The sequence below is a fragment of the Antechinus flavipes genome, chromosome 4, assembly GCF_016432865.1.
Source record: "Antechinus flavipes isolate AdamAnt ecotype Samford, QLD, Australia chromosome 4, AdamAnt_v2, whole genome shotgun sequence".
Lineage (NCBI taxonomy): Eukaryota > Metazoa > Chordata > Mammalia > Dasyuromorphia > Dasyuridae > Antechinus > Antechinus flavipes.
The window spans coordinates 192,613,372-192,635,633 of NC_067401.1; the positions used below are offsets into that span (position 1 = coordinate 192,613,372).

The 22,262-nt window shown below is 43.4% G+C and overlaps 1 protein-coding gene across 3 annotated transcripts in view; it reads right to left on the reverse strand.

Moving 5' to 3' along the window:
• Positions 1-221: 221 nt before the first annotated feature.
• The window catches only part of GRM4 (glutamate metabotropic receptor 4), a 321,402-nt gene continuing 299,361 nt past the window's right edge, over positions 222-22,262 (reverse strand). For 2 of the 3 annotated variants that reach the window (XM_051996419.1, XM_051996418.1), the window contains exons 10-11: positions 7,690-7,936; positions 222-1,611 (exon numbers count right to left, since the gene is read on the reverse strand). In XM_051996419.1, coding sequence (XP_051852379.1) covers positions 1,562-1,611; positions 7,690-7,936 — 297 coding nt within the window. In that variant the 3' untranslated portion in view covers positions 222-1,561. The remainder of the gene's footprint in view (positions 1,612-7,689; positions 7,937-22,262) is intronic. The other variant, XM_051996420.1, reaches the window with a different exon arrangement.

Sequence of the window (22,262 nt, forward strand, 5' to 3'; positions counted from 1 at the left end):
GACCTCCTTACCCATATTCCAAGTCTTTGAGGGAGGATGTAGACTGAGGCAATGTAGGTGACAGCAGAAGAGTTTAGCCACAAGGCTAGGTGTCCATCCCCCTGTCTGACCACCTTCCTTCCCTCCCAGTTACCAATCCTTCCTTTCCTTCAAGACCACCCCTCCCTTTGCAGCATCAGCACACAGTCCTCCTACAGGGCCTTGGGGCAAAGGAGGCGGGATGCAAAACCATGTGTTTTATTTTATTAGAAATGTCCTTGGTATAAAAACAATCATGCTCTACACATTGTCATCAATAATCATAAACATCCAGGCACTGAACTCTGTGTTGTTGGTGGGTGAGCGGGCAGGTGGGTGGGCGGGCAGGACACACAACAGACAGGCTTCAATCCGTGGGTTGGGTCACACAAATAGAGGCCACCAAGAGGACTCAGCACTTTGCAACACACTTGAGATTTGTTTTTGTTTTTGTTTTTTTGTTTTTTTTTGTTCCTTTTACTTTTTTGCAACACATAAGATTTATTAAGGGGAACAAAATAAGACAAAAATGAAGGAGGGAAGGAAAGACAAGAAAGTAAATGCAAAAGGAAGGAAAATGGAGGATTGGGAACAACTGGAGAGAAACAGAAGGAGGGACAAAAAGTTAGAGAGAGAAAGACAAAAAGTTAGAAAGAGAAAGGAAATAAGAGAGAAATCAAGAACAAAAGACAGGACAGAGAGAAGGAAGGCAAGAAGGATGAAAAAAGAAGAGAGCCAATAAAGAGAGAGAAGGCAAGACAGGAAGAAACAAAAAAAGACAGATACAAAGATACGAAGTCATAAGAGTCACAGACTGAACTGAACATTGAGTCCAAACCTCCTCATTTTATGGAGGAGGAAACTGAGGTCCGGAACAGATTAATAATATTGATAGATTAAAGAGAAAGACAAAAGGGTAGAGAGAAGAAAGATAGAAGGCAAGACTGGGAAAGGATGAAAGAGAGAAAGGGGAAAAGGAAAAAAGGAGAAGGAGAGAAGGAAGAAGAGAAAGAGGAGGAGGAGGAAAAGAGGAGGAAGAGAAGAAAGAGGAGGAAGAGAAGGAGGAAAGAAGGAGAAGGAAGAGAAAAAGGAAGAGGAGGACAAAGAGGAGGATGAGGAAAGGGGAGAGAGAAAGGAAAAAAAACAGAATAAGAGAAAGAGACAAACAGAGACAGAGACAGAAGAGAGAAGAGAACAAGAGAAGTCAATAGGTTTAACACAAATGAATATAACCTCCTATTGTTTGGGGCAGGAAAAGACAATTGGTCAAAGACCCTGGATCCGGGGAGCAGAGTAGGGGCTCCCCCGGCCTCTTCCTCCTGCCCCTTGGCCTGGTACTGCTACCGCCCCCAGGCACTGGGGTTCTTGCTTTGTGAGCACCAAGCCTCCTTCCCAAGCTCCCAAGACAATCGAGGCAACTCCTGGGGTGCCTGGAGATCACAAGAGATCACAGCCCTGTCTGGACAGGAGACTACAAAATTTTCATTCTCTCCTTCTTTTCCTCTTCCTTCTCTTGAAACCTGGCAGCTGCAAGGAACTCCAACTAAATTGCATGGTTGGTATAGGTGACATAGGTCTGTTTGGTCGCCAGAGCTGTGAGGAGAAAAAAGGGGACATACATGGAAGTTACAGGATTGCCTTCCTCCCCCCGCCTCAGCTCCTAGCCCTTCTCTGCCCCTTTCTCTTCATGCCAGTGATGGGGATGAGCCATTGATTTCTAAAAAAAAGGCAGTGGGTACAGCAGCTAAAGCCCTAGATTTAGAGACAGAAATCTCGGGTTTGAGCCTGGCCTTGGGCATCTGCAAGCTGTGTGACCGCCGACAAATGCCGAGGTCCAGCTTCCTCGGTGGTCGATTGAGAGGATTCACTCCCTACCTTATATCACTGTTGTGGAAAAAACTATCATATCACTCTGAGTTGCTACTGTCTCATTCTATAGATAAGAAGATGAGTCCAAAATGGGAATAGAGCACTGTGATGGTCCTTGCAAGGCAGGTCTTTCTTAAGCACATGAGAATGGGGGGGGGCCCCAATATGGGGCAAAAAGGGAAGAGAGAATGAGGCAATGAAAAAAAAGATGCTTTCTTCACAATTTTTCCAAAGCCCTGTCTTCCTCTGTAAACAAACATAAGCATTCTCACTTACAAATCACCCATGTGTGAGTGTGATTACTGGAGAACCCCCTCACCCCTGGGTAAAATGATAAAATTGAGCTTGTGAATCTTCAAAGTAGAGGGCCAGACCCTGATGGACAGCAGTAACAGTTAAACCTCAGGAGCAGTCACAGAAAAATCCCTATTGACAGGGCTGTGGGCAAGGATTGCAATGGATGACAGCACATTAAAAATGTAATAGTGGGATTTTTGAGGGGTATGGGAGCAGGCATCATACTTCCAGCTGGGGCCTGGACATCTCCAAATGCTTTAAGGCAGTTGGGAATTCTTTGAAGTCCTATTTTAAAAAATAAGTACGCAGCCCATTTCTTGCCCAAAGTGAGAAATAATGAGATTTTTTTTAATATAAAAGAAAGCCCTTTTCTAGTCTTTTTCTGTGCATCATTGGATTGAGGGAGAAGTTTTGCTCCCTCTATACAATGGGAAAGTTGATAGTGGCAAAATTTTTCTTTGTCAGTAACATAAAAGGGTTAGACTAGCTATCCCTTCCATCTCAAAACTGATAATTCTCTGAACCACAGTAAGTACAGCTTAAATGAGCTGGACTTTGAAACTGATGTTTGTCCCTTACAATGAGGAAATTCTATGACTCTTCAATTTTGTAATTTATGCTAATACTCTCGCCCAACTTTATTGACCACAAATCTAGAGTTAGATGGAACCTCTGGGCCTTCTAATTTGGGGTGTGCCTTAAACAGCTTACACCAGCTCTGAAGTCCAGGTGTTAAATTTTCAATATGAGAATTTACATCTCAGAAATAGCCAAACTCTACAAATCAGGAATTTCTTTCTTTTTAATTATTTCCTATTTATCCTATATAGAGCATGTTTCATATATACTTGTTTGCATATTGTTTTTCCCATTAGACTGAAAATTCCTCAACAAGTCACTTGCTGTTTGCCCCACTTTCCTCATCTGTAATACCAATTGAAGAAGGAAATGGCAAACCACTCCAGTGGCTTTCTTTGCCAAGAAAATTCCAAATGAGATCACAAAGAGTCAGACACAACAGAAAAATGACTGAACAACAAAACTAGGGCAAGGACTGTTTTTTGCCTTTTTTGGGGTATCTTCAGTGCTTTGCACAATGCTTGGAACATAATAAGTCCTTAATAAATGTTTATGAATTGATTGTTTTGTTGATTGTAAGTTAATAATACAGACTAAACTTAAAAGTGTATCATGAGTACATTTCCATCTCTCTTCCCCGAGGGCTAGTGGTTAAACATTATCCAGCATATCTATGTTTAGTCCAACCCTCTCATTATACAGATGAGGCAACACCATGTTTCATATCAGTTCTGGCAAGGTCTAGTTTAGTAGCATGTGACTGGAAGAATTTGAATCCATGTCCTTGGATTCCAAAACCAACAAGCTTTCTATATTTCAACATTTAAGAAGCATCTAGTCTGTGAAAGTAGAATGGTTAAAGTTGAATGAGCACTGATACAATGGGATGGAAAGAATGCTGATCTTGAGTCAGAAAATTTTGGTTCAAATCTGGCTCCAATACTTACTAAAGTGAAGTAATCTGACTTTGTAGAAAGAGCCCTGAATTGGGAGTCATAGACCTGTTTTACAGATGAGAAAAGTGAAGTCCACCCAGGAAGGTTAAATTATTTCTCCAAGGTCATAAGGTTACTACTAAACATGGAAGGCAGTATTTGAACTAAGGTCTTCTTGGATTGGACTTGGACTAGAATTCGTGTTCTGTTACTTGTGAGACTTCAAGCTTTTCCTACTAGGTCTCCGGCTTCCTTAGCTGTTAAATAAGCAGACCCAACCAGAGGATTTCTATGGTCCTTTCAAATGCTAAATTTTATGATCCTATGAAAACCATGGGAAATCCCTTAAAATTTCCTAAGTTTCCGGCTTTCTCATCTTCAAAAATAAGTACAATAATAAACCTATCTCCCCTATCTACCCAACACCTCATAGGGTTGTGGTTGTAAGAAAAGCATTATCTAAATCTCAAAGCACAAGAACACTGTGAATAGTGATGGTTACTATTATTAACTGTTCAATGTTCTGAAGCTCCTTTAGGGTTTGGGGTCCAGGCTCACTCCCTGCTCCTCTTCCCCGGCCTCCCTGTCATCGCCCAGATGGATTGATTGGTCCTGAGTTTGGCTATGAATCTGGGCAACTGCTGGAGCAAAGGGATACCTCCCGGGAATGAAGATGGGAGGCACAGAGCAGATGATCCCGGATTCTAATTAATCTCCCCACCTCGAGTTTCAGTCCTTCCATTCTGTTCTCAACTACCTAAGTGATTTTCCTAAAACATGTCTGACCACGCCACCTCCCCTCCGCCCCCTCATGCCCCAATAGACTCTGCTGGCACTTTATTGCCTCCGGATCAAATATAAAATCCTACTTGACATTTAAAGCTCTTTGTAACCTGTCACCTTCCTACCTCTCCAGCCTTCTCAGGTCTCACCCTTCTCCACACACTTGACAATTCAGTTATATTGGCCTAATTGCTGTTCTTGAAACGCTCCTCTCCTGTCTCCTTGCCATGGTACTGACACCCACCCCCCACCCCCCGTGCCTGAAAGTGTTCTGCTCTCATTCCCCCCTTCAAGGGTCAGCTCAAATGCGACCTTCTGCAGGAAGCCTTTTTGGATGTCTCCATCCCCCACTGCTAGTGCCTTCCCCCAAGAGTGTCTCTTCTCTACTGAATATACATTTTGTATATACCAAGTTATTTATAAGTTGTTTTTCCTGTTAAAATGTAAACACCTTGAGGGAAGAGATTGTTTTTGCCTTTTTTGATAATTCTAGAGCTTAGCACAGTGCCTGGCACTTAGTAAAACACCTGAAATGGGTTTTTTGTTTATTATTACATGGTCTCAAGTTGAAACGAGGAATGTAAGTGCTGACATAGCCACAGTCCATGTACAGAAAGACAGAAGTTTCTTCTTGAAAAAAACTTGGCTGTGTCACTGGAGATTCTGAAGGCTTCCTCCTTGTCTCCCCAAGGCTGAGAATCCTTACATCTTAAGCCTGAATGTGTTGTGAGAGATACTAGTCTTGAGAGATTTTCTGAAGCCCTTTCAGGAGAAGGAGGGAGGGAGAGAGAGAGAAAGACAGACAAGAGACAAAGACAGAAAGACTGAGATCAAGAAATAAAGATGGAGATTAGACACCAAAAAACACATACAGAGAGATGTAGAGAGGAAGACAGAGACAAAGAAACAGAGAAAGAAAAAGTAAAAAGAGAAAGAGAAAGAAAAAAGAGAAAGGGAGGAAGAGAGAGACAGAGAGAACACAAGCCTATCTGTGTATGCGTGTGCGTGTTCCCAATCCTGAGTGAGCATTCCTGTTTCCTCATGTGCCTGCCATGTGCTCACACTCCACCCGTGCTGACAAATGACCCTTTATTGCAGACTTCAGATGCTGTTACCCTCAGATAACAATTAGACGGGCCATACAAAATTAGAGCTGACAGCCTCTATTTGTTAGCCCCCATGTTTCCCTAGCCAATCTGCCGGCAATCAGGCCCTGTAAATTATTTATTCTGTTGTTTGTTTAAAGATACGTGGCCTGCCAGTGACAAAGTGAAAAATGTCCCTGCTTTCTAGGAGTGACAACTCTGCCATCTCCGCCCTCCCCAGCTCCCCCCCTCCCCACTTCCCAACCTTTCCAGAATTAATCACCTGCCTGCCAGTTCCACCATGAAGAGGGGCTCTTGTCTCAAAGCTGCAGACTGGTCTCTCGGGCCTTTGGCCCCTCTCTCTCTCTGCTGGCGTGCAAGGGGAGGGAGAGATGGGAAGTGCCTGGCTGCCTTCCCTGGCCCTCAGGTAGAGAGTGAGTCCCCCAAATCACGTAGAAAGCAGGGGCCTAGGAACCCTACCCTGCTCCTCCATCCCTCACTTCATGCCTCAGTCTCCCAAGTATAAAACTGAGTCAGTGATGTTAAGCTGGTGAGCCTGGAAGAGCAGAAGGTGACTGAGACGGGGCCCTAGCCCTGTAGATACATACAGCTCACACCATCATATATCAAAGGGATGGCTCAGGAAGCCCTCCTTATTCCACAATATCCCACCTCATGTGTCTGCGACTTAATCCTGAATCACCCTTGGGGGAGAAGACCTTATTTTCAGAAGACCTTGTAAACTGTATCTGTTAGCAGGGAGGGATAACTTGAGATAGAAGGATACGGGAGATAACAGCCAAGTAGCCTGGCTGTCCATATGTGGGGATCATGGGTTCCTCTCTTGCCATATGCACACAGTATGCTGGAGTTGGAGGGAACTTCAGACATCATTTACTTTAAAGCGCTCATTTTACTGCAGAGAAAGTGAAGACCCAAAGGGAACATAATTTGCAACAGGTCATTAGAGGGTTTAGGCTCTTAGATTAACTGGCTGGGGGCATGGAGGACTTTCACGGGTCAAAAAGCTTCTCTTCTGGGGGGACAGGCAGGGCTGGAGGATGAAGAGTAGAGAGTTCAAGCACTGGGTAGAAGGGAAAATGCACTTGACTGGGTACTAGGAGGCTGGGATTCTAACGGGCTCTACCACTGACTAGTGACCAGTATAACCTGGTAAAACAATCTTATTGGGGGCTCAGTTTCTCTATCTGTAAAATAGGGGTCCTGCCATCCCTACCTGCCTCGCAGAACTGTTAGGATGTTGTTGAATGCTCAGATAAGATGATGAATGGGAAAGTGATCTGGAAATGATGAAGCCCCAGACAAAGTGAGTTGTTATGTTTTGAATGGGAAAAGAGCCAGTGCTGAAGGGAGAGATGAATCACTCGGATTGCTGAAGCTGGAAGGGCCTGTGAAAGTTAATCTTCTCCCCTCTGAGGCTTGCTCCAGCTGGAATAAGTTGGGAAGTAGGGAGGGGCTGTCCTGACTCCCTAGATACAAACTTGAGGAGAATGAGACAGCATGATCCAGGGAAAAGATTCCTGTTGGAGTAGGAATTAGGAGACCTGGGTCTGAGTCGCAGCCCTATTCTGATATTAGCCATGTGGTCCCTGAACAAGCTCTGCCCTCTCTCTGGCTTTCTGCTCTGATCATATAGAAGGCCTGGACTAAAAATGTTTAAGGTCCCCTACAGCTCTGTGCTTCTAGAGATTCACTGGACAATCCTTGTCCAGACTTAGCCCGCTAAATCCACCCCTCCTAGGGAACGTGAACATTTTAATGGGTATCCATGGCTGATCTCAAAGGGCAAAGGTTTCCCCATACTCCCCAAACCACATTACTCGCACCCAGCACTGCCCACAGGGACCTCCGCAGACCCCTCTCTTCTTCCCGGCCTAGGACTACCTGGCCTCCCACGCGGGGTCCCACCGGGTTCCCCTCCCTGGGGCCTTGCTCTAGAGAGGGCTCAGCTAAGTTTCCTCCTCCTTCTCCCACGTCTTAGAAGCTGGGCTTCCACTCCCAGGAACCCTGCCCCACATTCAGCCTCCGTCCTCGAGGGCTCCCGGATGCCTTGGCCCAGGGCAAAGTCAAGTTCTAGGGGGCCCCAGGGTAGGGGAGCTCACCTTGGGCCTCGAGGTTGTCACAGAGCTCGGACCTGGCCTCCCCATTGGGTCGGAAACTCCCCTTCTGAGTGAACTTGTTGGACATGGTGGCGGCAGTGACCACAGCCTTGAGACTTCGTTTGCGTTTGGGCACATTCTGCTCAGGGTGGAAGAGAATAATATAGACTTTGGGCATATACAACATCCCCAGGGATACAGAGGCGCTCAGGCTCACCGAAACAGTCAGCGTTGTTGTCTGGATGTACAGCTGGGGAAAAGGAGGGAGGGGAACAGCATCAGAGAAGGCTCCAGGACCGCAGGACCACCCCTCTCCATTCATTCACTGATCGTTCATTCATTCATTTCTTCCACCTGTTCCTACTGCTGGACTCTACTTCCTCCACCTCTCTCTCAACTGTCTCAAATGTCCCAGAAAAAGCCTATCTTCATTCTACCCAGCCCCAAATTACTTAATGTCTACTTTGCATATATATGATTGACTTTTCTGTGTTTGCATTGTTTTGCTTTAGTAGAGGTAAAATTCTTGAAAATCAAGACTATGTTGGTGTGTTCTTTATCCCCTAGTGCCTGGCTTGTCATGTGTTAGGTATTTCATAAAACGCTTACTGAATGAAAGTGTGTACAGTGACTGGCACATAGTAGGTACTTAATTAACTTTAACTTTAATTAAATAAACTCATTAACTTAATGAAATAAAATCTAGCTAATTCCCAATCCTAACATGAATTTATAGTCCATTAAATAAATAAGACAGATTATAACATATTACAGGTTAAACACATTTAAAAGGCATGGGGGAAAGTTTTTTAAAGTATGAGAAGGTGAGTGGAAGTAGGGAGAAATCATGTGGAAGAAGGAGTATTAAAATTATCCTTAAAGAAGAGGGGATGAAGAGAGGGAAAGGTGGACCATTTCAGGTATAGAGAACAGAATAATATATAATTTGACAATGGACCAGTCTGGCTGGAGTACAGAGGACATGGAAGGGAAGAGCATGGGATGGTGGGGGACCTTGAAAATTAAGAAACCATAACTCCTTTTTATTTGGCTGGCATTGGAAACTCACTGAAATTATTTGATCAGAGGAGTAACATCATGAGATGTAGGCACAAAGATGGATTTTGACAATGGTATGAATAATCTATTGGAATGTATAGGCAGCTATTAGGTGATGCAGCAATAAAGCGCTGAAGTCAGGAAGACCTGAGTTCAAATTTGACTTCGGTTACTTACTGACTAGCTATGTGATCCTGGATAAATCACTTACTCTCTTTGCCTCAGTTTCTTCAACAATAAAATGAAGATAACTACCTACTTCCCAAAGTTGTTGTGAAAATGAAATAAGATATAGCTCTATATAATAGAAATAAATATTATATGTAATTTATAATTCCTTAATATATTATTATATTTTGCACATTGTTATATAATATATTGTTTAATTTTGTTATCTAATATATAATATACAAGTTCATAAAATATTGTTACATAATTTATAATTTCATAATATACATTATTTATATTATGTACATTGTTATATAACATATAATTTTACATTACATATCATATACAATTTTATAATATATCATCATACAATTGCATAAGGTATTATATGTGGTATATATATATATCTTATATGATCCTCAAAAAAATTCTGAAAGGTGGTTGCTGTTTTTATCATAGAGTGATCTGGATATCAATATAATAGATATTCCATCTACGTAAAATATATGTTATTTTATAAACAACATAATATATAATATTATATGTAACATATGGCATGTTAGATTTTATATAATAGTGTACTCTGGTATCATATATTAATATTATATAGACAGATAAATATGTGTATATCTTTATATCATATATAGTCTTCATATTTATATGTATATGTTTAGGTATCTATATCTAGATAAAATATCAACAGAGAGACAAAGACAGAGAAAGACTGGTCTGTAATCTGTCAAGGAGAACATTGGAAGGATGGGAGTAATGCAGAAATGAGGGGGAGGTGTAGGAGGAATCTGGGCAGCAGAGAGGGATGGGAGTGGTAGTACAGATAGAACGAGTTCCAATTCATTTCAGTGGGAATTGTTTTATTGAATTCAAAGGAGATAATATTTGTAAAGTGTTTCACACAGAACCTGGCATATAGTAGGTACTACATAAATGCTTATTCCCTTCTCTCCGCCTGTAGTGGGAAAAGACTCAAGGCTAGAAGGCCTGTTAAGGGCTATTGCAAGGGGAGGGTGAGAGAGGACAGTAAATAGAGCCCCATACTAGGGTGATGGCAGGAAAATAAAGAAGAGGAGAAAGAGATGAGGTGTTAATAGAATCAAAACCAACAATATAACTGAGTGTTAAGAGGTAAGAGAGAGGCAGAGGCTGGCCCTCTGCTCTCCACAGCCACCTCAATTCCTACACCCTGCCTCAGTCTCTTCCGAAAACAGAGTAGGATCTTGGGAGCAGAGGGATCTAGGGGTAAGGAAAAGAGGTAACTACCAGGGCACAAAACAAAGACTAATATTATAAGAGATTTTTCATTCTCCTTTTTAGAAATGCACATACTTATAAGGCCAGAAAATGCTGCTCTCCAAGGCTCATAGGTACATATTTAGTTATAAGTCAAGTCCCTTGAGAAAGGAAGGGGCTCAAAGTTTCACACAATCAAAAAATAATACCATTTTTAAACCTGCTGACCAGGGTTCAATTCTGCACTCACTGAGTCCCTCCATACCCAGCTCAGCCTCCAGTTCAGCAAAACTCCCAATCTCTCTGTATGTCTGTCACCTTTCCTCTTCTTTGAAGGAACAACTGCTATGGGTGAGCTTTGGTGGGGAGTAACCACAGGCTAGTAGCAAGGGTTCCCAGACTGAGTCTGATAACATATTTGATAATAGATTTAAAGATACTGGGAGAAAAGAGCAAAAGTTTCTGAGGTTTTGGGATTCAATTCAAGCAATTATTAAGGAAACTAATATTGGACTTGCAATCAGGAAGTTCCGAGTTCAAATCTAGACTCTGCTAACTAAATATGTGGCCTACCTCTCCTTCATAGTTCCTTCCCTGACCGTGCAAGGCTCCTTCAATCCAGGAGCTGTTTTATTTTGGTCGTTGTTCTCTTAGCTTCAGGCACATACTAGGTGCTTAATAAATGCTAGTTATTGGATTGACTTAACTGACAAGTATATTGGGATCAAGCTTCCTTATTAAGAGTTCCTGTGGGCCTGACTATTTGAAATCTTATTGGGTTATATCAATTCTATTTATTAACATGTATTGATAATTTTTTTCATGTGCTTCTGTCTTACCTTTCTGACTAGATGATGATTTCCATGAAAGTAGGGATCATGTTTCCTATTTCTCCTACATCCCTTATTATAACCTTAGCAATATTACTATTACTACTACTACTACTACTACTACTACTGTTACTATAACTACTACTACTACTATTACTACTACTACTACTACTACTACTACTACTATTATTACTACTACTACTACTACTATTATTACTACTACTACTATTACTACTACTATTATTACTATTACTACTACTACTACTACTACTACTACTATTACTACTACTACTACTACTACTACTACTTTTGTTGTTGCTATTGTTCCATCATTTCAAACATGTCTGAATCTTCATGACCTCATTTGGAGTTTTCTTGGCAATGATTAACAGAATGGTTTTCCATTTCCTTCTCCAGCTCATTTTACAGATGAGGAATTGAGGCAAACAAGGTTTAGTGACTTGTTCAGAGTCACATAGCTAATACGTTTCTAAAGCCACATGTGAACTCAGGTTTTCCTGACTCCTGGCTCAACACTCTATCCACTGCATCATGTAGTTATCTCACTCTACTACTACCATCACAAATAATAATTTTTATATAGTGTTTTATAATTTACAAAGTATTTTACAAATATCTCATTTCATCCTCACAACATCCTTTAAGTGGCTTGCTAATAAGTGCCAGACAAAACCCAAACCTTCCTGATTCTGAATTAGTTTTCTGTTCACTATAGCTAATAATCTTGCTATTCTACATCAGAGAAGTTCAAAAGAAAAATTCTGTGAGGTCTAATTCCACAGGTTGATTAGAATTAGGAATAATTAAATTCTTTTTTTCTGCCCCCCTCTACTGTCAGCCCTCCACCACTCTACTGATGCAACTCTCCTAAATGCTATTAATGACTATGTCCTTGCCAAATAGAATGGCCAGGAAGGAATGGGAGGAAAAGTAATACTGAGATATGATAGAAAAAAATAAGTAATTAGATTGTAAACTTCTTGAAGTCAGGGACTGTCTTTTGTCTCTTTGTATTCCCAGAACTTAATACAGTGCCTGATACATAGAAGGCACTTAATAAAAGTTGATTGATTATTGCATCAGTATGAAAATGAGGAATGTGAGGACTAAGCACTTAATAAATGTTGATTATTAATTAATTAGGACTGAAATAAGTGATGGGAGAACTAAACAAACAGATAGAAGGAGAGGTAACTAAACTTCAGCGGCTCTCCTTTCTCTAGGAAATAAAATATAAACCCCTTGCTCTGGCATTCTGGATCCTCCAGTGTCTGGTTCTAAGCTGCCTCCCATGATACCCCCTTTTGTACACAGTGTGTCAGCCAGCTAGATGGAACAGTGGATAGATGCTAAGCCTGAAGTCAGGAAGATGTGAGTTCAAATCCAGCCTCAGATACTTAATAGCTGTATCGTCCTGTTTGCTCACTTAACACTGTTTACCTTTAAAAAGAAGCCATACCAGCTATCCTTAAACTTCATGTTTTCTCCATTCTTCTATGAGATGTTAGGTCATGGATTTCAAGAGGAAGGGACCTCTGAGGCTCCATCAGGCCAACTCTCTCTTTATAAACATGAGGTAATTAAGAGCTTGAGTAAGGTCATAAGGCACAATCGGAACTCTTGCTCTCTGACCTCAGAGCTGGCACACTTGCCCCTGTCCGGAGCTACTATTCTGACTTATCACTATATAACCCCAGAGCCCTGGGCAGGGTGTGGCTTTAGTAACTATTTTGATAGAACGGATTGAACTGGATGGTTGAGATGACAAAGAGAAGGGACTTCGTCTCCCAAGATACTTGGCTGCCCTAGGCCTTCTGTACTTGGTGCAGTTGGGGAGGGGGTGAAAAAGAGATGGAGAGATGGAGACACAGAGAAAGGGGAGATAGATAAAAAAAAGAAGGAAGGAGAGAAGGAAAGGAAGAGAAGATAGCAAGAGAAAGAGAGATGGGCATAGAGAGATCCTGGTACTGATCCGATAGTTTTTTCATCTATACTTGGCAAGAGGAAATTTATTCTCAGGGAGCTTCCCCTGGATAAACAGCATGGCAAGGGCAACCTTCAGTTGGATGTCCTGAGATCTGGTGGGTTGTGGTTCTGTCTCTGCCACTGACTCAGTGCTTTTCACTGTGGGAAAGTCTGGCTCTTAGGTCCCATTCCCAGAATTTCCATGAGGGTCAGATGAGATAGTGATGAGAAAGTACTTTTTAATAGTGTAAAACCCTATACTGAAGGCGGTTGTGAGTGAAGGAGCAGAATCGAGGGCTTGACCTGCATCCTCCGAGTCACAGGCAGCTCTCCAAAGTTGAGTTCCTGGAGGTTTCAGCCACATCCCAAGTTTCTTACACAGGGGAAATCACAACTGAACTTTATCATTGTCTCTCTCTCTCCCCTCCCTGCCTCCCTCCCTCTCTTTCTCTCTCCTTCCCTTCCTTTTCTATCTCTGTGTGTCTTTGTCTGTCTCTCTCTCACACACCCAGAGTGAGAAGTAACATAATGTAGTCCGTAAAGCCCTGATGACCTAATTTCTGATCCTACCTGTGACGAAACAGGCCTCTCAGTGCTCTAGGCTACTTATTTCCTAACGGTACCGAACAATTCTTTGCTTCGATTGCTACCCAGCTTTAATCACTGAATGGGTGTGGAAGACCTTAGATTAAAAACACCAAGGTCTCCCATCATCCTAATCTCCATCTCCAGTTCTCTTAATTTATTGGAGCCAGATGGGGAAGTGAGGCAGGTGACCTTGCACAGTCCTCCCTCATTTAAATCCAATTCACTGGCATGGCACGCAACCAGTTCCCGGATGTTTGGCCCTCTTCGAGAACCACGGACAAACACCAACTCTCTCAGAGCCTGAGGCATCCCCTCCCCATGGGCCTCAGAAGCTCCGTGTCCTCCAAGAGCCTTCCAGTATTATTTCAACCCACAGTGATCTCTCCCTTTCCTGACTTCTCCGTGGCATGTATATTGTTTGCACTATATATGTTGACACATAATTTATAATAAGTTTAATGCTTTATTTTTCATTCTCCAGTCTGGTTCTTTTTCCCTTTCTTAAATGTTGGGCTTATAAACTCCTGAGGGACAAAGATTGAGCCTTAATAATAACTCACATTCTTAGCATGCTCAATGTATTTAAAAAAAAAAAATACCTGAATCACAACTGTTCTCCTAGGGAGGGAGCTCAAGTATTATGACCCCATTTTACAAGTGAAGAAATTGAGATCAAGAGAGGAGATATGGTTTACCAATGGTAATACAGTTAGTATCGGAACCAGGATTCAAATCTAGAACTCCTGGCTCAAAGTCCAATGTTATTTAAGCTATCAAAAATAAAAATTAACTTCTTCGGTATTCAAGTAAAAGCTAGATTAGTATTATATTTTTAGAACTCATAGATTTATTTAGAGGTGTAAAGGATCTTAAAGGCCAACAAGTTCATTCTTCTCATTTTGCAAATGAGAAAACTGAAGCAAATAGAGTAAAGTCCCTTACCCAGAGTCAAATTAGCTAAGTGTGAGACAGAATTTGAACTCAAGTTTTCTTGACTCCAAGTCAAGGGTCATTGCTGAAATGGGGTTTCTTTTTATTTCTTGGTCTAGACAGTGGGCTTTCTGTCAAATTCCATTATTCTGTAAGCCCACTGGGCTTTATCCTTCTGTATTTTCCACAGTACCTGGCACAGACAAGGATGGACACACACTGGGTGAGGTATTCCACAAAGGGAGGGAAGGGGAATGGAATTCGCATCTATAAAATGCCTACTGTGTGTCAAGTGCTATGTTTAAGTACTTTATACATTTTTTAAATGCTTACTGAAATGGGTTGGAATTGAATGCCATCCCTCACCACTGTCCAAACTCCTTCCACGCCCAGCCATTATATCAGCCCGCTCCCAGTCTCTTTCATACCCCTTTCTCTCTCTGCTCTTCTGATCCACCTTCCTCTCTGGGCTGACCCTCGTGCTCAGGGGCCCCGGGCCCTGCCCTGGCAGCTCTGGCCCAGCCAGTTGGCATGTAAGTCACATAGCCCACCAGGTCTCTGCCTCTCCACAGTCAAAACTAATTTCATGCTCACTATCCAGGACTAACGGTGACAGATGTTAAGCAAAATGAAAGCCCATTAATCTGGGTGTCGGATAATCCATTTTTCAATAGTGGGGCCTTCCAGGCAGCCCTTGTCAATACCCATCCCGCCGTCCCACCTCCTTTTTCTCCAGCAGGGATCTCCCATCCTTCCCTTCCTCTTTCCCTTCCTAACCTCTCTAACAAGGGCTCTGGTCACTTAGCAGACTCTCTGACTCTCCCAGGTCCGGGGCAGCGCCAAATCATAAAAGCTCGTGCCAGGGGTGCCCTGGATTAATTCAAAAATTCAATGACACAAACATTTATTAAATATCTGCCATATGGGAGACATGGTACAATAAAGGGCCTGGGCCAGAACGGGGTTCAAATCCTGACTGTGATTGGGGGAAGGTCACTAGTGTCAGATAATCCTATTAAGTCATTAAGTTACAACTAATCTCCCATCTCCATCAGTGGAGTGAGTTTGTATAGAGCTTTGGCACTTACTAGGCACTTAGAGGCCCCACTTTTGTGTTAAAATCCCCCCCTCCCATTTTACACATGAGGAAGCTGAGAAGGACTTGAAACCAGATCTTTCCTCACCTTCAGGTCTTTTCATCTACTGTTAATTAAGAATTTCCTACACTGATGAAATTACAGGCTCAGACACCACCCCTCCCACTTGCAAGATACTGCACTGCTATCTTGATAGCATACTGCCTAAACTTTGAGCCAGAAAGTCTAGTTTGAACCCTGTACCAATAGGAACAGATAGGAATAGAGATGGAAAGAAAAAAGAAGTGAAGTTCTGGACTTGAGTCAGAAAAACCTGAATTCGAATTAGGCCTCAGGCATTTACTAGTTTTGCGACTCTGGGCAAGTGATGTAACCTCTTTGCCTCAGTTTCATTTGAAAAATGGGAATAATGAGAGCGCCTATTTCCCAGAGTTGTCGTGAGCACCAAATGAGATATTTGTAATGCACTTAATATAGCGACACTATTTAAAGGTTGGCAATTATTACTTTACTAGATAAAAAGATGAAAAAATCTAGATCTTCCCTTCAAACAGCTTACAAGCTAATTATGAAAATGGCAAGTGCCGCCTCTGAGAGTGGACAGCAGAGAGGAAGCTGTAACTTCTCCCATCCCACACCTATCCCCATAAGCATGCTCTCTGGCTCTGCCGCTGTGACAGAAGAGGGAAGTGGTTTGGGGGGGCAGGGGGCAGGGGAGGGCTGATCTTCCAAGTCAGCCAAACTCCCTGGGGCTCCATTCCTTCATCTATAAAAAAGGAAGGTGCTGCACTCTGGCCTGAGAGCGTCCTTCACACTCCATCTGCGTCGGGCTCCGGGGTTCTTCTTCTGGACTGCTCCTGTTCTTACCTCAGGAGAACGAGGTCACAGCTTTGCCATTGGTTTATGTGACCCCTCCCCTCGCTGAGCCTCAGTTTCCTCATCCTGAAAAAGGATCGTCTCTGCTGAGATTATCAGAGGAGACCTTGGGAAGGTGGCGGCCACAGACACAGCTGGCGGGTTAGAGATCAGCCCCAACTTTTTCTTATCCCCATTCCCTGGGCCGCAGGCTGGAAGTCGTGCTTCAGGGTCACGGGGGCAAGGATACCGTGGGATCACCCACCTGGCGCTGAGGAGAAGGTGAGGGGTCCCGGAGGAGCCCCCAGGAGCCCAGGGCCCGAGAGGGGAACTCACCGGATAATCTCACCTCCCCTATGGCTCATTAGCCAGAAACTGACAAGCCCATTGTTTCAGAAACACAAGAAATCAGCTAATTGGTCATAGTGGAAGCCAAAGTTAAAGAGGCTGGCACTAATTACAGCCCAGGAGCAGTGACATAAGTTGGCTAAAGACTTACAAAAAAAAGAAAAGAACATGAGGCAGGGCCTGGAAAAGCCAGGAGGATGGCAAGGGGGCTGTTTGGATAGCAAGGCACATTGGCACGGGGAAAAGAACACTAGACTGGCAGACACAAGGCTTGGTTCTGGTCCTGGGTCTGCCATCAGCAAGGGGCATAATCACCGAGAGCTTCCTCTCTCTGGGCTTGTAGCGAGAAAAGTGCTTTCAGAATTGTAAAGGATTATATTCATGTGTGTTTTTATTATTATTAGACAGGAGGGGAAAAAAGACTCATAGCATTCTAGATTTCAAGCTGAAAGAAATCTTGGAGGTATCAAGTCTGTCCCTGCCCAGGGCCACACAATAAGTAAGTCACGCAGAATTCAGATGCCAACTTTTCTTGCTCGCTGCATGGGCCAGGATGCTATCCTCTCCCTCAGCTTGCCCTACCCTGCAGTTGGAAGGCTGATCTCTGGATAAGATGTAGTTGGTGGAAGAAAGGTCTTCCCTTTGCCTTGCCCCCTTCTTGGTGAGTAAGGAAAGCACCCTCTTGAGTGTTCTGGGATATCAGGAGGTGCCCAAGCTTCCCAGCTACTCTGTTAGCACTTGCCTTATATCTCCCTCTGATCATCTCCACCACCTCTCCTCCAACATAGTCCAACCTTTCTATTTCTTCTCATTCAACTGACTCTTCCCTTCATCTGCTTTCTCATCCCATCTTCACCTTTTCCCGTCCTTCATTCCCAACTTCCCCTAACTCCACCTCATCAGTCACATCCTCCCCCAACATTCATCCATTTATCCCATTTCCTCATCCTCCCTCCCATCCTTCTTCTTCCTAGTCTTTACCACCCTAGCTCTCACCCACTCAACTCTCCATCTACCATTTGCTCACCCAGTCCCACTCCCCTGTCCTCACCCAAGAGGTGACCAAGGGAGCAGAGGGAATAAAGGGCAGTCTTCCTGTTTTGCTTTCCTTGGAAAATGATTTGAGTTTCAGGTATTTCTAAACCTAATCAGGCTTGCTGGTCTGGACCAGCCTAACCTAATCCCCTTCATTTTGTCACCACAACATTTTGCCTACCACTTCCATGTTCAATTTATAGCTTGAGTTGTTCATTCGTTCATTCATATTTATTCAGTGGTTGACACATCTAGTGTCCATTAGTGTACTAGTCCCTGAGAAAGCATCTAAATGTCCCTGTTTTTCAGGGACCATGTTTTCTATAGAGAATAAATAACTTGATCCCAAATGAATAAATATAAAATAATTCGGTATGGAAGGGCATTAGTAACTAGAGACTGGGAGTCAGAGTAGGAGCAGCTTTCTATAGAAGCTGGCACTTCAGGTAAGCCTTAAAGGAAGTGAGAAATTCTAAGACAGGGAAGTGAAGAGAGAATACTTCCCCCCACTTTCCATGAGGGAACAGCATGTACAAAGCCATGGAGGTGGGAAAAGGAAAATCATAAACAGGGACTCATGTGACTGAAAAGTAAAGGAGACTAGCAATAAAAACAGGTAAGGGCCAGATTAAAAAGGGCTTTAAGTGCCAATCAGAGGAGTTTGTATTTTATCTTAGAGACAAGTGGGAGCCACTGGATGCTCTTGACCAGGGGAGGAACCCAGTCAGACTTGTATTTTAGGAATACTGGTTTGGCACCTGTATAGAAGAGGGACCATGGAGGGAAGAAACAAGAAACAAGGAAGATTATGGGATTTGTCCAAGGGAGACGTCATGAGGATGGTGGCTGGGTAAATGTAAAGAAGGGAACAGATATAGAGGTGTTGAGATTAGATAGAAGAAATTTGACAAGGAAGCTCCTGGGCCCTGCTTGGGGAAGGAGAGGGAAGGGGGGGTTGAATGAACAGGAGAAGAAAAGTTATACGAATGAGAGTTATGATGAAAAAGAAAGGTGAGATTTAACAGGAGCCCTATTGCCCCTTCCTCCCAGAATGGGCGTGCATCTCACACACACTCTTAGATCAGCAAGAAACTCGCTTCATTCACTCCAGTTCCAGAAAAAGTTCATGGTCTCTGGTCTCCAAGAGCATATGACCCCATCCTCCATACCCACATACATACACACTCACATTCGCACACATGTTCAAATACGCACTCCTCTCAACCGAGCTTGGGAAAGGTCAGGGGAAATTCCTGGGCATATTACCTTACAAAGAGACCCCTGGCTGGGATGATTACAGCATCATCTCCGCCTGCCAAGCTATTAGTGGCAATTAATCCAACAAGCGGAGAAATGTTCTTTGAGAAACTTTGTCAGGTGCCAGGAACGACTCCGGCGCTTCTGTGTGTAAGGGGGCAGGAGGGGCGGAGGGGAGGGCAGGGGGCCGCGGGGAGCCTCCAGAACTTAGAGCACACGCTGGCAGAAATTCTCATTAGATCTCCAAGGGGATTTGCAAGACTCCTATGGCCCTCTTCCTGGGCCCAGGCACAGATGTTCTGTGGTTAAAGGCTAGACACAGTCAGAACCTGGACCTCCCTAAACGAGTGAGAGGTGGGGGGAGGTCACACAGGAAAAGGTGAGGATCAAGGTTCCCCGTGGGCCAGGTTGCTTTTGCTTTGGCAGCAGCAGAAGTGTAGCTCTCTGAGTAGGGACTGAATTACCCTCATTAGTGGCAACTATCCCCCCCCATCTGAGCCCACTCAGGGCTGGGAGTGCTCAGAGAGGCAAGAATGGTGGGGGAGAGAGAGATGGGGAGGGGAGGGACAGAGGGAAAGCCAGCTTCCTTGGGAAAGCCATTGTCTAACCTCTTTAACAACAGTGATTCTGCCTCATGTGGGGAGCTTTCAACCAATAACAATGGCACTCATAGTCTGAAGTTTGTAGAGGCAGTCCATGGCACAATGAGTAGAGCACTGGGTCTGCAGCGGGAAGACCCGAGTTTATATTCAGCCTCAGACCCTTAATAGCTATGTGAATTTAGGCAAGTCACTTCGATTTGTCTCAGTTTCCACAACTGCAAAATGGAGCTCATGATAGCATCTGCCTCCCTGGGTTGTCATGAAAATGCAATGAAAGAATAATTGTAAGTGCTTAGCACAGTGCCAGTCATACAGCAGGCACTTAATACGTGTGTATTCTTTTCCTTCCCCCTTCTTTGTATAAGCAAGTATGGTGCCAACTGTGTGTACACCAATGAGCCTCTCTTTAATAAAAAGAGGGGTTCTGTGAGGTGAACCCATGAAAGGTGGAGCAGAAGGGAAGCCTGGCTGGCAGAGCTGGGAACGGAGGAGCCTCAGGGAAGAGAGCCCGATCAATGAGCTAGAGACAGGGGTCCCTGTTGGGTGGTAAGGAGAAATGAGGTTGGCAGGGCTGTCAGCTTAAGTTCTCTTTGCCAAGGACGCCTGCCCGGAGCTCACTGATGGCAGAAACATCCCAGCCAAGCTTCAAGGTAGGACCTCCTACACACACACACACACACACACACACACACACACACACACACATACACACACTCATACATATACACACATACACACTTATACACACACACACTCATACATATTCATACACACACACACATATACACACACACACTGCCTTCAGACTCTCATACTTTAGAGTGAGCTGCTAGCTGATGGAGACGTCCCAAACAGTTAATTTAGAGGCAGAAGAAATCTTAGAGCTCAGAAAGTTTTTCATTTTACAGCTAAAGAACCTGAGGCCCAAACTCCCAAAGTTACACAGGTGGGAAGTGGCAAAGTCAGGATTTGAGTCTAGCTCCTAGCATTCCCAAGTTCATGGGATCGCAGATTTAGAAATGGAAGAGACTCTAGAGCATCCAACACTTAGACTCTCAGGCCCATGATATTCCCAATTGTGGCCTGAATCAGATTAGAACAGAGTTTCTATCTGACTTTAACCAGGAGGAAGAGGAGTCAAGCAGATGTGAGTTTAAATCTGGCCCCAGACATCTATTATCTGTGTGACCTTGGCAAGTCACTTAACCTTCATCTGCCTCAATTTACTCATCTGTAAAATGGGAATGATATAATAATAACAACAACAATAATAATCCCTACCCACCAGGGTTGTTGAAAAGACCAAATGAGAGAATATTTGTAAAGGATTTAGCATAGTACCTGGCAAACAGTAGGTGCTATGTATACAGTAGGTGCTTTCTTCATCTATAAAATGAGCTAAAGAAATAGCAAACCACTCTAGTATCTTTGCTAAGAAAACCTCAAACCGGGTCACAAAGAGTTGGACATGAACAGAATAACCATCTCTCTGGAGGACATTTAATCTATCACTCCCATCATTTTACAAATGAGGAACCTGAGATGACAAGTATCTGAGGCCAGACTGAACTCAGGTCTTCCCAACTCCAAATTCAGTATTAAACTAAGTAAAATTTAGTAGAAAATGTGGTTGGTTGGTGGTGATTTTTTCCTCCATTGCTTAGAGATTCTGAGGATTTACACACTCAACAGTCACCCTATGGACCAATGAGGAAAGGAAATTTCCCAGAAAGAACATGGACAAAGGATAAGAGGTTTGGATTCTAGTCCTGACAGTACCATTAGCTGTCAGAGGGCAGGGGTCCTCAAACTATGGCCCATGAGCCAGATGCGGCAGCTGAGGACGTTTATCCCCCTCACCCAGGGCTGTGAAGTTTCTTTATTTAAAGGCCCACAAAACAAAGTTTTTATTTTTATTATAGTCCGGCCCTCTAACAGTCTGAGAGACAGTGAACCGGCCCCCTATTTAAAAAGTTTGAGGACCTCCTGGTAGGGCATGGACAAATTAACCCTTTTTAGTTTCCTCCTTTGTAGACCATTTGTGAGCAGAAAATGAATGAAAAAGCATTAATTAAGTAAATAAATATAGTGTTTTAAGGGTACCAAAAGAAAAGCCAGATAGTCACTGACCTTACAGAATTCACATTTTATTTGGGAGAAAATACTTGGAGGGTTCATCTGTAGGGCAAATCCAGGAGTCCTGTGGTCTTAAGGGTACAGTTTCAGGATGGATGGCCAGGCCTAGGATTGGTCAGGATGCAACTATAGGTCATTGATGTTATTGCTCAAGGGTCTAGAAAGTGCAGAAGTAGGGATAATAGTAGGCTCAGTAGTGCACTATTTTACTGAAAGGAACGTAGTTCGAGACTTCAAGCTTATCCAAATGGTAAGGTAGATGGGATGATGGGATGAGTAATCTGGAGGGGAACCAGATTATAACATCTAGATAGTGGGGAATGGGCCTACGGGTCAGAGTGAAGCAGGAATTGTAGGTTCCTTTCTAAGAGATAGGGAAGATGCACAATAGACCTTCCAAGGTTTCCCCCTGCCTAATGGATGGGGTCCAATATCCT